This window comes from Sapajus apella, unplaced genomic scaffold, assembly GCF_009761245.1.
Source record: "Sapajus apella isolate SASKATOON/1434 unplaced genomic scaffold, GSC_monkey_1.0 scaffold115, whole genome shotgun sequence".
In the NCBI taxonomy this organism is placed as follows: Eukaryota; Metazoa; Chordata; class Mammalia; order Primates; family Cebidae; genus Sapajus; species Sapajus apella.
This window is the reverse complement of record NW_022437055.1, coordinates 1088532-1104054: the sequence shown is the minus strand read 5'-3', so window position 1 is coordinate 1104054 and position 15523 is coordinate 1088532. Positions and strand designations below refer to the sequence as shown.

Below are 15523 nucleotides of genomic sequence, written 5' to 3'. Positions count from 1 at the left end.
CGTTTTCAGGTCTAGAAAGAGGTGGCTAGATCCCTGAGAAGGACAATGACAAGTATGCAATGATGCATCCAGTGCGTCCCCAAAGGGACCTACAGCCACTTACTTGGGAGTATGTACACTGGGGAAGGAATACTCAAACTTTCGGAGGTACACTGGATCCAAGATCTAAGTTGACTGATATCTAGAGACAAGAAGCATCCTCATGGCCCTGGTTAGACTGGCAGCTTATGGAGGCCAAGTGATAACTGAAGTGCTGGCCAAAACGAGACTCACAGTGGGCCTGCTGCTAACCCAGCCAGTGGTCATTTCCTTACCCTAAGTGTGGAACTGAAATTGACCTGTCAGTGGGAGTAATGCCCACATGGCTCTTTGGTCTGTTAAGTAAGAGCTGTCGTAGTGAGGACAGCCATGTGGAAACCTCTGAAGCTGCTCCCCTTACCCCCTCCACAGACAAGATAGTAAATTGTGATGGTTAGTGTTGTGTGTCAACTCGGCTTAGGCTATAGTACCCAGTTGCTCAAACACTAATCTGGGTGTTGCTATAAAGGTACAGTAATTCCCCCTTATCTGCGGTTTCAGTTACCTGTGGTTAACCATTGTCAGAAAATATTACATACGTGAGATATTTTGAAACACCACATTCAAATAACTTCTATTACAGTATATTGTTATAACTGTTCTGTTTTACTGTTGTTGTTAATCTTACTGTGCGTAATTTATAATTTAAAATTTATCATATGTATGTATAGAAAAAACATAGTATATATAGGGTTTGGCATTAGCCAGCTTCAGGTATCCACTAGGGTTCTTGGAATGTATCCCGTTGATAAGGGGGAGTGGCGTATTTTGTAGATGTGGTTAACATCTATGATCAGTTCAGTAATGATTACCCTCGATAATCTGAGCGGGCCTCAACCAATTGGTTGAAAGCCTTAAGAGCAAAACAGAGATTTCCCTGAAGAAATTACACCAGTGTCAGCTCTTCTTTCATGAATTTTAGGTTTGCCTAACCAGCCCCCATAATTGTGTGATCCAATTACTTGCCGCATATAAAAACAAGCAGATGAAATGACTCAACCCAGTTCATGGGCCTTTGTCACTTGCTACTATGGCAGACATGATAGGCACATGAGCACAGCGGTGACAATGGCTGAGATGGAGGCCAAGAGACAATAGCAAGAACTCCTGCTTACCACAGCTGATGTAGCAGAGCTCCTCTGACAGGTAAGAGGAGCTGTGGTCTCGACTCACTTTGGTCTTGCTGAAACCATGTTAGAACTGCACAACTTTTCCTACCCACCCTTCCTTCCTATTTCTTCTCCAGAGGTTAGACTTATATCATAGTCTGACAGCTTTCCCAGACTCCTCAACCCTCCCCCACTACTTCCCCCACAGAAGCTCCTGCACATCTAACCAAGGGTCCAAATTAACACACAGGGAAGTCCAACTTGGTGCACTCACTGTTAAAGCTCTGGTCTTTCATTTTGCAGGGTCAGAAATTCGACCTTCAATAATTTACCAGGGAGTATTTATTAAAGGTCCTGTGACCTAGTTCCTACCAAACTCGTTAAGAGACTGATAGATAAGGGAAAGAGCTAACTCAAAATAAGAAAGAACTGCCAGGCAGACCAGAAAGACAGACAATGGAGCTGACAGTGTTCCCATCCCAGCAACGGCAGCTACTTGAAAAGAGGACAAAGGCTAAAAGGTAGCATGGTATGTCTGGAACACAAAAAGGAAGCTAGCTAGCCAAAAGGTAGAAACAACCCAAATGTCCACCCACTGAGGAGTACATAAACAAAATGTGCTATATCAATACAATGTGATATGATACAGCCAGAAAAAGGAATGAAGTATTGATACACGCTGCAATGTGGATGGACCTCAGAAACACTACTCTAGGCTGGGTGCGGTGGCTCACACCTGTAATCCCAGAACTTTGGGAGGCCGAGGCGGGTGAATCACTTGAGGTCAGGAGTTCAAGGCCAGTCTGGCCAACACGGTGAAACCCCATCTCTACTAAAACACAAAAATAAGCTAGATGTGGTGGTACGCACCTGTAATCCCAGCTACTCGGGAGGCTGAGGCAGGAGAATGGCTTGAACCTGGGAGGCAGAAGTTGCAGTGAACTAAGATTGTGCCACTGCACTCCAGTTTGGGCAAACTCCATCTCAAATTAAAACAAACAAACAAACAAACAAACAAAAAACACTACACTAAGCGAAAGAAGCCAGACACAAAAGGCCACAATTGTATAATTCCATTTATATGAAATATCCAGAATAGGCAAACCCATAAACAGGATGTCAATTGGTGGTTGCTAGGGACAGGGAGGAGGGAGGAAATGGGGAGGGAGTTCTTGCTTAATGGGTACAGACTTTCATCTTGGGATGATAAAAAATGGTTTGTAAGTACACAGAGGTGATGGTTACACAACACTGTGGATGTTCGGTACCAAATGGCACTGAATTGTTCCCTTTAAAACGGTTAACTTTATATGTGAATCTTCCCTCAATACAAATAAATAATAAATATATCACAAGGAAAAAATGTGGAAAGAGGCATATCAAACAAAAAAGTTTTAATGAAAAAGAAAAGATATTAAAAATTTTTTAAACAGGAGGTTGGGGATGGACCTGGCTGATCTTAGAAATCCTATCCCAGTCATTCACATCAAGCTGTCCATATCTAGTAACTGGAAAGGTCCCATGATGCTGGGCTCTAAACATCAAACACAAAGAATAGATTTCTAGAATTATCTGGTATCTTCCCTTTCCTGAAAATTCCATCTTCAACTGGGGTCTATGGGCTCAAGAGCCATATTTATAAACCAAAATTCAGGATACATACGTTGGTACAGGGACAATAGATGGTGTGAAGAATATCCAGGATAACTAGCTGTTTAAACTGCAGCCCTCTCAATGACTCTAATACTCAAGGGATTCAACGAAACCAGCCCCAGAAGTTTTAGGTACAAAAATAGTAACAACCCAACTGAATTTGACTGCATTTAAAAAACATAATTATTTCCAAATCTACTGAGCAGCCAAACAGTCCTCAGTGACGCCTACGGTCACTGGGATTGGAAGACTCCCGCTCCCGGGAGCGCCGGGATCTTTTATGCCTATGGGATTTATCTCGGCTCCTGCTTCTACTTCTATGACTATGCCCTTCGGAACGCCGGTTGTGCCGGCTAGAATGTGTGTCTGAGCTCCGCCCTCTGTCCCTATCCCTGGTCTTTTCTTCTCTTGCCTCCCTCCTGCTTGAGGACTTGTGCTCGTGCTTGGGTTTCTCCTTCTTCAGCTCCCTCTCTAGGTTCTCTGCTCCACCAGAGTAGGCAGTCCTGGCCTTGGGGAGCTTCCGCCTCTCCCTGGGCTCTGACTTCTGAGCTCTCTCCGAGTTCTTGCTGCTGTGCCTCTTATGGCCAGGGTCATCCTTTTCCTTTACTGTCTTACTTCTGGGTGACGAAGAGGACGGTTGCTCTGCCTGTACCGCCCGGTCAGTTTTCTCTTTTTCTTTCTTTCTTTTCTTCTTTTCCTTTTTGTCTGGAGGATAAAGGAAAAAAGCAGTCAATAAGAAAAGGGGGAAAAAATAAAGAACTCCCTTAAAAAAAAAAGCACCTTTCTTTTCTGAATACATTACATCAAACACAGGTGCTATAATTCAAAAACATTCACATGCTAGGAGATGGGGACTGTGCATAAGGAGAACAACCTTAGCAGCAGCATGAAGGGGCCACTGTCTAGGCCTCCAGGAGAGTGCCTCTGAGAAGCCAACTTGGATGTCTGTCACCCTTGATATGTCAAGTTGCTGTACAAGGTAATTCCCATCCTGAGTTACCTCTTCAAAGACCTTATCTCCTAATACAGTCGCATTCTGAGGCTTAGGATTTCAGCATATTAACTTGGGGAGGAACACAACTCTGCCCATAGCACCAGCCTTCCACTGACACTCCCCCTTTCCCAATTAAACTATGCTTCCCTGCACCTTTCCCTTTCACACTTGAGTTGGTTATCAACTATCAGTGAATGCAAGGAAAAGCAGACATTAAGGCTGCCAGAATATTCTCTTAGGTCTTAATGCTTTACCTTTTTTGTGCTTTTTTGTTGGTTTTTCATCTTCAGAGCTCTTAGACAAACTTGGTGAGGGGGTACGAGCTCCACAGCCCTTCTCCTGGAGCTCTCTGGTCACATCATCCATTTCTTCTGAGTCCTTAGGAGCCCGATAGTTAGACACATGATCCACTCGGATAGTTCTTCCTTTGATCTAAGCAAGATGGGCAATGCTTCAGTGAAGATGGCCCTCATAACAAAGTGTCAAACTATCCGAACGCAAGCTACAGAGAACCATGATTTAAACTATGTCCACTTCCTTCTTGCCAAATTTTGTCACTAAAGCAGACCTGTCTAACTGGTGTGTCATAGCATGTACACCTAAATATTAATACACTCAGCTCTCAGGGCAGCCAGGTGAGGCCTGGGGCAGTTGTACCAGCAGCCTCATCACTTTACCACAGGGCATCATAAAAATATCTTCCTGTTCTATATGGTCCACAAAATGAAAAAGACTAGGAAATACTACCTCAAAGCACAAGCATCAGGGAAGACTGTGAGATTTAGATGCACAATTACCCTTGATCCGTAACATAAGTTTACAGTGAAACATACCCTAGGAAGGTCTGGCAACTAGAAGGAATTCTTGAAATCTAGCTTAATGCTACAACTGCTTTCTCGACACAGTAATTAGGAGGCAAAGTCAGACCAACAGTTTGGAGGGAGGAGGGAATAGAGAAAAGGGTACTTTCTTTTTTCTTAAGCCCTCACGCCTTGCTCTAGCCCCACCATACTGCAACAGTAGGCTCACACTGATTATTGCACTATGAATCACAACTCTACAGGTGAACAACAACAAAAAATTAACCCCTCTGACCGGGTGCAGTGGCACTTTGGGAGGCCGAGGTGCATGGATCACTTGAGGTCAGGAGTTCAAGACCAGCCTGTCCAATATGGTGAAACCCCATGTCTACTAAAAATACAAAAATTTGCCGGGGCATGGTGGTGCACACCTGTAATCCCAGCTACTCAGGAGGCTGAGACAGCAGAATCACTTGAACCCAGGCAACAGAGGTTGCAGTGAGCTGAAACCATGCCACTGCACTCCAACTGGACAACAGAATGAGACCCTGTCCCCCCACCAAAAAAAAATTAATACCTCACTTAAAATAAAAACATTCTATTTTTAGGCAGATACAGACTTACTCCCTAGGCAAAGCCATCTAAAATTTAAAGTTTGGCCTTTATTATTCCAATACAAGAGCAGATTTTAATTTTTACCTTGAAGCCTGAGCAGCTTCTGTCATGTATCCTCTTCTCCATTTTGAAACACTTTGGAAAACCTTCCTTTTACAGTGACACCCTCTGACTGCTGGCTTCCTTAAACATCAAGCCTAGAACCTTGTTCCACCCTGTTCTATAATATCCAACTATCCCATACTCATGAATCAGTGACAAACTCTCCAACTCAAGCCTCCCCCCACCAGCCCTGTGACATTGTTCATTTCAACTGCAGCATTTTTCCTAAGTGAGTGCAACGACCACATGGAGCATCAATGAGCCTGACTTGCCCTATCTCCTTCTAGGAACTCAGTGCCTCACTATGACAGTGGAAACAAGAGGAAACTGGGAGAAGAAAATTTCAGAATGAATTATTTTTGTAGAATTTGTCATCAGATTTTAACTTGAGAATTTCTAGGGCCCAATATGCTAGGTCACTGGAGATATATGACAGACATACATGGCTATGTCCTAGATCATGAGGCCATGATGAAGCCCAACCCACCCGACACAGGACAACATGGAAGAGAAATGTTTGCTAGCCTCTTCATTCTCCAGTGCACCAGAGATGACAGCAGACAATAAAAAAAGAAAGGTAAAAAACAGAGGCCTGGAGGGGAGGCAGGCCTGGTGCCTATGCTCTTGGGGAGACAATTTGTTAACAGATGGGAAAAAGAAGCAAGTCCTGCAGGGCCACGAGCCAACAGAATTATTTCCTGAAATCTCTTTTTGACCAGTGTCTCCACACCTCTGCAGCCCCTGCAACACACCAAGCTGACAAGTGCTGCCCCTGTCTCCATGGGAACCAGGTAGAAAATGAAACCCCTATACAAGGGAAAAAAAAGTCCAACCAACCTGCTTAATAAGTACACTCACCTTGATCCCATTAAAATTGTCAACGGCCAGAATTGTGCTCCTCTGGTCTTCATAGCAGAGAAAACAAAATCCTTTGGATTTCCCAGTCTTCTTGTCCCGCACGAGATTAATGTTAACAATCTCCCCATATCTATTTATTTTATAAAAGAGACACTATTGACTTAAAAGACAAAAACATGCAGATAAGGTAATAAAACAAAATTCAAATAATATAGTGTGTACACGAGATTAATGTTAACAATCTCCCCATATCTATTTATTTTATAAAAGAGTAAGACACTGTTGACCTAAAAGGCAAAAACATGCAGATAAGGTAATAAAACAAAATTCAAATAATATAGTGTATACAAGAGATAAATCTAGAACAAGATGACATAGAAAGGTCATGACAAAGCAAAGATGACAAAGAAAAAGTCAGACAAGAACAGGAGTACCCAATTAAAAAATGGGCACTAATATCAAGAACAAAGACTAATTCAAGGCCAAAATTAAAACTGAGACTAAGAAGATTATTTTACACTGAAAAAGGCCTAAATACACAACAAAGGTATAAGTCAGGAAAACTTTAGGTCAATTAGGAAATCAAAATTTTTAATTAAAAAAGCTATAAGAAATGCAAAGAAAAACTAATAGCAAAAGTTATGGAAGAATTTAACAATCACTTTGAAGTTTATCACGCACAAAGTGGACAGAAATAAAATAAGATCAGATTAATTGATACACATAATTACTATAACAATTATACAAACAAATATTAATGTAATTAGATACATAGATATCTTTGAATCCTACAAGATGACAGTTTCAAGAATTCATGAAGGATGTATCAAAATAGACTATGGATTAGGTCTCAATGTAAACCTCAATAATTACACTCCAAAAAACAGAACAGACCTAAAGCTGGAAATGATATTTTAAATAAAAAACACCTTACCTAACTAGAACTTGAAAGCTACTCTCTTAATAACTGGATGAAAGAGAAGATGAAGCAAAATAATTTTTTTTTAAAATGGCAGACTATTTAGAAAATAGCAAAAATGAGAAGAATATATACCAAAACTTATGAAATGTGCCTAACATCATAGTCAGGAAAATTTGTAACTTTAAAAGAATTTTATTGTGAACAAAAAGGATGAATATAAAGGAAGAAAGCAACCCTAATGAAAGCAGATGAGAGCTAATAAAGATAAAAGCAGAAATTTGGCTAGGCATGGTGACTTATGCCTGTAATCCCAGAACTTTGGGAGACCAAGATGGGAGGATTGTTTGAGGCCAGCAATTTGAGACCAGCCTGGGCAACAGAACAAGACCCTGTCTCTAAAAAAATAACCAAAGAGATAAAAAGGCAGAATTAAATAGAAAAAAAAAAAAAAAAAAGGCCAGGCATGGTGGCTCACACCTATAATATGTAGTACCAGCACTTTGGAAGGCAGGAGTATTGTTTGAGGCCGGTAGTTCAAGACAGATTGGGCAACAGAACAAGATCCTGTTTCCAAAAAAAAAAAAAACAAGCAAACAAAAAAAGACCAGGCACAGTGGCTCACACATGTAATACCAGCACTTAGGGAGGCAGAGGCCAGAGGATCACTTGATGCCAGGAGTTTGAGACCAGCTGGACAATACAGTGAGATCCCTGTCTCTACAAAAAAAAAAAAAAAATGTTTTTTAATTAGCCAGGCATAGTAGTGTTCACCTGTAGTCCCAGCCACTCAGGAGGGTGAGTGGGGAAAATCACTTGAGCCCAGGAGTTCGAAGCTGCAGTGAGCTAGGATCATGCCACTACACTGCAACCTGAGCAAGAGAGTGAGACCCTGTCTCAAAAAAAAAAAAGAAAAGAAAAAACATTAGGAAAAAAAGACTACCTTATTCCTCACAACAAGATAAATTCCAGATAAGTTAGAGGTTTATAAATTTAAAAATAAAGTCATAAAAATAAAACAGGAATTGACAGGTATGTTACATAATCACATACATATACTTCAGCCCAAAATCTAGCATCCTACTTAATGAGAAATACTAGAGCTGATTCAAGTAAGTTTAGGAACTATTTAATACTAAATTGAAGGTATAGGCCAATGCAATTAGGTAAAAAGGAAGTAAAACTAACCTTTTGTAGATTACATATGATAGTATACATGGAAAACCCAGAGAATCAATGATAAACAAGGATTAAAAACAGAGTGTAACAATTCAGTAAAGCAACAAGATATAAAGTTAAAAATCAATCACTCTGTTACACAGAAACAATAATCGGAAGAAATGATAAAAGGGAAATCGTATTTATAATAGCAAAAAAAAGACAAAGTACTTAGAAATATACTTATCAACAAGAAATGTACAAAGTCCATATAAAGAAAACTTTTTAAAATTCCCAAAAGTCACAAACATAGATTTGAACAAATATAAAGGTATCCCCTGTTCTTGGACAGGATGACTCACTATCATAAAGGTATCAAAATCTTCTCCAGAGTTAATATAAATTTAATGTAATTCCAATAACAATACCAGTTTGGTTTCTTTCCTGAAAGCTGAATAAGTTAATTCTAAAATTCTTATGGAAAAAAGAACATGTAAAAATAGCTGGGAAAACTCTTAAAGAGAACAATAAGGGGGAGTAACTCTATCAGATATCAGACAGACTGAAAAGTTTCTATGAATTACTAGTGCGGTATTGGCAAATTAATAGACAGACCAATAGAATAGAAAGCTAAGAAAGAGACTCAAGTATATATGAAAACAAATAGTATATGATAAGGGTGACATACCAATTTGCTGGGGAAAATATGGACTCAAAAAACTTTTTTTTGTAGAGATAGTTCTCACTATGTTGCCCAGGCTGGTCTTGAACTCCTGGCCTCAAGCGATCCTCCCCCCAGTCCTCCCAAAGTGTGTGGATTACAGCCACTCTTGAGCCTGGACTTTAAAAAACAGTGTTAGGACAACTAGATAGCCACTTAAAAAAAAGAAAACTGGCTCTAAACCTCACGCTGTACAACAGAATGAACTCTAAACAGATCAGAAACTTCAATCTATAAAATGAAAACTATGGCCATGATGGTGACTCACAACTATAATCCCAGCACTTTGGGAGGCTGAGGCAGGTAGATCACTGAGGTCAGGAACTCCAGACCAGCCTGACTAACATGGTGAAACCCCATCTCTACTAAAAATACAAAATTAGCTGGGCCTGGTGGCACACGCCTGTAATTCCAGTTAATTGGGAGCCTGAGGCAGGAGAATTGCTTGAACCTGGGAGGCAGAGGTTGCACCACTGCATTCCAACCTGGGTGACACAGCCAGACTCCGTCTCAAAAAAAAAAAAAAAAAAAAAAAATTGAAACCATGCAAGTACCAGAAGAGAACACAGGTGGGTGGGTGGGGGAGATTACTTTCCAATTATGACTCAAAATCCAGAAACAATAAAAAAAGATTGATAAATTTAAGCACATAAAAATAAAATACTGAAGGGGAGACTATAAAGAGAGAGCATGAGAGAGTTTTTTGGGGTGATAGAACTGTTCTTCATTCTAATTATGGGGGTGATTATACAAATCTATAAATCTATTCAAACTCACAGGGGTGCACCCTCCCCCCTCAAAAAAGTCCATTTTACCATATGCTAATTTAAACATATCAATGAATGAATACATAAAAATAAAATGATTTTGCTTAGCAAAAAATCCCAATAAACAAAGTCAACAATAAACTGGGAGAAAATATTTATAATTTATATCACAGATAAAAAACCAGAAAACAATTTTTTCTTTTGCTATGATGGACATTATCAGGACAACCAGTGAAGCTGAATAGTCTATAAACTAAATAGTAATACTGCATCAGTATTGATTTTCTGAACTTGATCACTGTGCTAAGGTTAAACAAGACAATGTCCTCGTTTTGGGGGAAACACACATTGAAGAATTTAGGAATAAGCATCAAATCTGCAGCTGACTCCCAAATGATTCAGAAAAAAATTGTAGTATGTATACATGGAGAGAAATAATGACAAAACAAATGTAAATGTTGGCCAGGTGTGGTGGTTCATGCCTGTAATGCCAATACTGTAGGAGGCCATGGCAGGAGGATAGCTTGAGCCCAGGAGCTCAAGGCTACAGTGAGCTATGATGTCACCACTGCACTCCAGCCTGGGTGACAGACCAAGGCCCTGTCTCACAACAATCAATCAATTAAATTAAAATGCTAACAGCTGGGGAATCTGGGTGAAGGCGATACAGATGTTCTTTATACCATTTTATAATGTTCCTGTATCAAACCTGAAATTATTTCAAACCAAGAATTTTTAAAAAAAAAAAAGAATATAGGCATGGCTTGAAGGAACTCATGTTGACCCTCAAATAGGGAAAATTTGAGCATCAAGAAAAAAATGATAGTATAATAACATATTTAATTAAGAAAAAGCAAGCTCATAGTACTGGCTGAACATCCCTAATCTGAAAATCCAAAATTCAAAATGCCTCAAAGTCTGAAACATTTTGAGCACCAACATGATGTCAGAAGTAGAAAATTCCATATCTGACACCTTTACTTTCGGATGGTTCAATGCACACAAACTTTGTTTCATACACAAAATTATTTTAAAATACTGTATAAAATTACCCTGTTTCTGTGTAGTCATAAGGTGTATATGAAACATAAATGAATTTTATGTTTAGATCTGGGTCCCAGCCCCAAGATAGCTCATTACGTTTATGCAAATATTCCAAAATCCAAAAAAAAAAAAAAAAAAAAACCTCTGAAATTGGAAGACAGAGTCTTGCTCTGTCACCCAGGCTGGAGTGCAGTGGTGCTATCTCGGCTCACTACAACCTCTGCCTTCCCAATTCAAATGATTCTCCTGCCTCAGCCTCCCAAGTAGCTGGAATTACAGGTGCCCGCCACCACACCTAATTTTTTGTATTTTAGTAGAGACAAGGTTTCACCATGTGGCCCAGGCTGGTCTCGAACTCCTGAGCTCAGGCAATCTACCCACCTCGGCCTCCCAATGTGCTAGGATTATAGGCATGAGCCACCACACCCGGCTCCAAGCATTTTGGATAAGGGATACTCAACCTGTAATGCAATATACAACAAAGTGCTATAGCAAATGATAATATCCTTCTTACATGAAGGGCTCATGTAAAATCAACAGGAAAATACCAGTAGAAAAAAGTTGGCAAAGGATATGAATAGACAATTTACAAAAAAAAAAAAAAAAAAAAAAAAAGACTAATGGGCTGCTAATCTATAAACAGATATTCAACCTCACTGATGATGAAATAAAGGCAAAGTAAAGTAATAATGAGAAGCCCTCTGGCTAATATTTTTTAAAATAGCCATTGTTAATCAGGGTTCAGAAAAATGGGCATCCTAGTGACTGTGGAAATTGATACAACCTTTTGGAGAGCAATTTGGCAATATTTATAAAACATCTTTAACATGCTAACATATTGATCTGTATTCCTCTTTCACTAAAGAAACCATGAGGGATACATTGAAAAATTTATATACTATAATGTACATTGCAGTATAATTCACATAATAGCAAACCATTGGAAATTACGTCCAACATTTTTTTAAATGATAAATAGATATGCCAAAACATTAGGGTTTTCCTTAAGAGTATGTTTTATTTTCTTTACACTTTTTTATTTTGCCAAATGTTCTATAATGACTATATATTACCTTCAAAATCAAACAAAGTCGTTTTTCCTTTTTTTTTTTTTTTTTTTGTGAAATGGAGGAGTATTACTCTGTCGCCCAGGCTAGAGTGCAGTGGCACAATCTTGGCTCACTGCAACCTCCGTCTCCTGGATTCAAGCAATTCTCCTGCCTCAGCCTCCCAAGCAGCTGGGATTACAAGTGCGCACAACCACACCCAGCTAATTTTTGTATTTTTAGTACAGACGGGGTTTCCCCATGTTGGCTATGCTGGTCTCAAACTCCTGACCTCGTGATCGCCCGCCTCGGCCTCCCAAAGTGTTGGGATTACAGGTGTGAGCCACTGTGCCCGGCCAACAAAGTAGTTTTTCAAAAGGCACTGTTATTAGCGGCAAAGGCAATCTTCATGGAGATTAACCAGAATAGAGAATCAGAATAAACTAACACACACACACATGCTAACTGATCATCACTCAGTGTATGTAGAACTAAACAGCTCCAAGATGGAAGGCTGAATTGGGTAGAAGTACCACAAATGGGGTAGAAATTATAGGCTGCACCTGCTGTTAACTTCCCAACATCCAGAAGTTGGAGGAAGCAATCTTTGTCCCTGCCAGGGCCCTCCAACCATGCGGGTTGCCCAGGTTCTCTATCACAGCCTTCTTCTCACGGGTATTGCCTAATTCCTTTCCCATGGCTTGCTGCCCCATAAGTGGCCCAACCACTTGGCCAGGGCCCTCTGTCCATGGATGGCCCTACCATCCTGCCATGGCAATCCCTCTGCCAGGGTATGCTACCTGTTTGCCTGGCCAGCCCCTTTTGCCATGGTCCTCTAGCGGTACATGCCATCCAACTTCTCTGTACTATGTTCCCAAGGCCCACAAAACCCAAACATAGTGCTCCTCTGCACCTGTGATCTACCAAGGTCCTCTGGTCCTGTGGACTAACTGTGCTGTTTAGCTCTGGGGTTGCATGCCAGTCTGCCCAGCCCCTCTCCTACCAGCTGCTACTACCAGTATGAGCCGCCAACACCCTCTCCTACCAAGTGCTACTGCTCAGCAGAATGAAGAATATACAGGTCTCCTATTCATTCTTGTTCCTCATCAGCCTGTGATTCTCAGCCTCCAGGTAGAGACTGGCTTTGCTCACTAACCTTACACTCATCGAGAAACAAAGAAAGCAAACTACAACCTATACCTTCTGTTTTTTACCCCACTTCTTCTGTGTTTTGCCCCAATCCTATGATGCCACACAGGTTAGGGCCAGAAGGGCCCTGTGACCATGGGTTACCCCTAGTTTGCAAAAGCCAAGGAGGCGGACCAACATGGTACCTTCCTGAGGGTTCCAATCTGTTCTAGTCTAGGCCCAGGCTGAACAGGCCTCAGTGAAAGACAACAGAAATAGACCTGAATTCCCAAGATGGCCTCCCAAATTAACCAACTTCTTGGATCTCCCACAGGAGAACATTCTAGAACCATGTCCTGGGACTGATCCAGACTAGAGCAGAATCTCCAACCCTCCCCATGCAGTGATGCCATTCAGCCTAGAGTGAAAATAAGTGGTTTTTGTGATGCCACAAAATGCATCATAGAAACAAAGTACTCTGTCGACTCAGGAGGCAGGAAATGAACGGCGACTTACTGTGAGAACACACAGATGATGTCCCCTTCAGTCAGTTCATAAGGAAGCCCTCCTAAAAGAGAAAACCACATTTCAGTTCACCCAACATTTACGAAGTGTTTACTACGTACCATGCACTAGGCCAGGCATTAGGGGTGCAAACAGTAAGCAATAGGCCCTGCCCTTAAAGAAATCAAGTCTGGGCTGGCCACAGTGGCTCATGCCTGTAATCCCAGCACTTTGGGAGGCTGAGGTGGGCAGAGCACCTGAGGTCAGGAGTTCAAGGCCAGCCTGGCCAACATGGCGAAACCCTGTCTCTACTAAAAATACAAAAAAAATTAGCCAGGCAAGGTGGCAGGCACCTGTAATCCCAGCTACTCAGGAGGCTGAAGCAGGAGACTCACTTGAACCCAGGAGGCAGAGACTGTAGTGAGCCGAGATAGCACCATTGCACTCCAGCCTGGGCAAGAAGAGTGAAACTCCAACTCAAAAAAAAATCAAGTCTGATGCAATGACAGAAGTACATGTAAGGTGCCAGTAGTACAGGAAAAGGAGTGATTAACTTTGAGTGGAAGTCAGAGTCACCACTAACTAAACTAATCTGATCACTCAGTCCTCCTGGTACCCCAAATACTATGGACAAAGCAGATAGTTTCCATCACAAACCTCTGCTTCCACAAACATGTTGAATTCATCTGCTCATTATCCACAAATTTACAGCTGTGATACAAAATCGGTCTACATATGTCATGGTTAATCCCACCTAAACATAGACAAAGGTTGCAAAGACACTGTTAAGCATTTCCTAGGAAATAATTTCCCCTCCAAATGTTTCTTTCCCAATCTGTAAGATGAGGATATTAGCACATAACTCACAGGATTGTTATAAGAATTAAATAAAACGATGCATATAAAGTGCTTAGCACAATGTTTGGTACAATAACCTCTTTGAAATGTCAAACTGTACAATTAATGGTTGTGACACAAAGTGAGTACAGGAATGGGAATGTGGCCATGGACAGAAGACAGCAGCTAATTAGAGGAGCAAAGTGAATTTAGGAAGGGAAGGGGAATGAGAGAGGGTGGTGGTAGCAATGTGGGCCTGTAGCTAAGACCATGATTTCTAGAATACTATAGTTCTGCTTGTTGCACTTACTAGCTATGTGACCTTAATGAAGTCCCTTAACTTCTCTGCACCTCAATTTCCTCAGCCGTATAATGGGTCAGGGGTGAGAGAAATAACAACAGTCCCTGAACCTTAGCACAGCAAATGGCAAACAGTAACTCTCATGATTTGGCAGGGAAATAAAACTAAAAATGGGGGAGAAAAGAGATGGAACACGGATTCCCGGGCAGACAGCAGATGGATATAAAGGTGGGCGATGAATGTAGGCAGGAGTGAAGGGTGGGAACGTTGAAATCGTCAAAAACCGAGTAGGATAATCTTGGGAGCACGGTGAGAGAAAGATGTGGACCTCACCCAGGAAGATCCAGGCGCTGTCCTTGTACTCGGAGTGCCAGGACACCTTATCGGCCACCCCAAGCTGGACCTCTCGTTCATTCAGCTCGTTGATCAGCTTCACTTTAGTTAAAGGGCTGCAAGATGGGGGAATGGGGTGGGAGGAGGAAAGCAGACAAGTTAAGTGCGACTAGGCAGGAGCTGAGAGAGAGCAAAACTAGGGGACGAGCTGTTCTAGTCACCGAGCCTCTCCCGCCTCTCTACGCCGCAGACTCTCTACCACCCCAGCCCCGGCGGGCCACCCCGGGCGGCTCGCTGCTCCCTCCTCAAAAAAAGCTAACGCCTTACTTCATCTCCGCCAGCTCGCGCTCAGCATTCAGGTATCAGCGCCCGGATGAGGCAGTGCAGCGCATGCGCGACCCCGGCGCCGGTTGCCGGTTGAGTCGGTGACCTCGCGCCGGAAGAGCTAGGGCGTACCGAGTCGCGGCGCCTGCGCACTAGCAGCCTTCCGCGCTTTGTGCGATTACCGCTGGTAGAGATGATTTTTCTCTAGTTTTTCGCTTTTTCTTCTCTGTGA

At 41.7% G+C, this 15523-nt stretch overlaps 1 protein-coding gene and 1 long non-coding RNA gene across 2 annotated transcripts; one reads left to right on the top strand and one right to left on the bottom strand.

Annotated features, from left to right (window-relative positions):
• Window positions 1-2412: 2412 nt before the first annotated feature.
• LOC116537964 lies at window positions 2413-9823 on the top strand. Its single transcript, XR_004263436.1, has 3 exons — window positions 2413-2499; window positions 8718-8721; window positions 9813-9823. It is a non-coding gene; the product is annotated as an uncharacterized LOC116537964 (long non-coding RNA).
• RBMX2 (RNA binding motif protein X-linked 2) lies at window positions 2565-15402 on the bottom strand. Its single transcript, XM_032260195.1, has 6 exons — window positions 15295-15402; window positions 14968-15083; window positions 13509-13560; window positions 6210-6339; window positions 4089-4266; window positions 2565-3545 (listed from the first exon to the last, which is right to left on the bottom strand). The coding sequence occupies exons 1-6, from the start codon at window positions 15297-15299 to the stop codon at window positions 3058-3060; spliced, it is 969 nt and encodes a 322-aa protein (XP_032116086.1). The 5' UTR covers window positions 15300-15402; the 3' UTR covers window positions 2565-3057.
• Window positions 15403-15523: the final 121 nt, after the last annotated feature.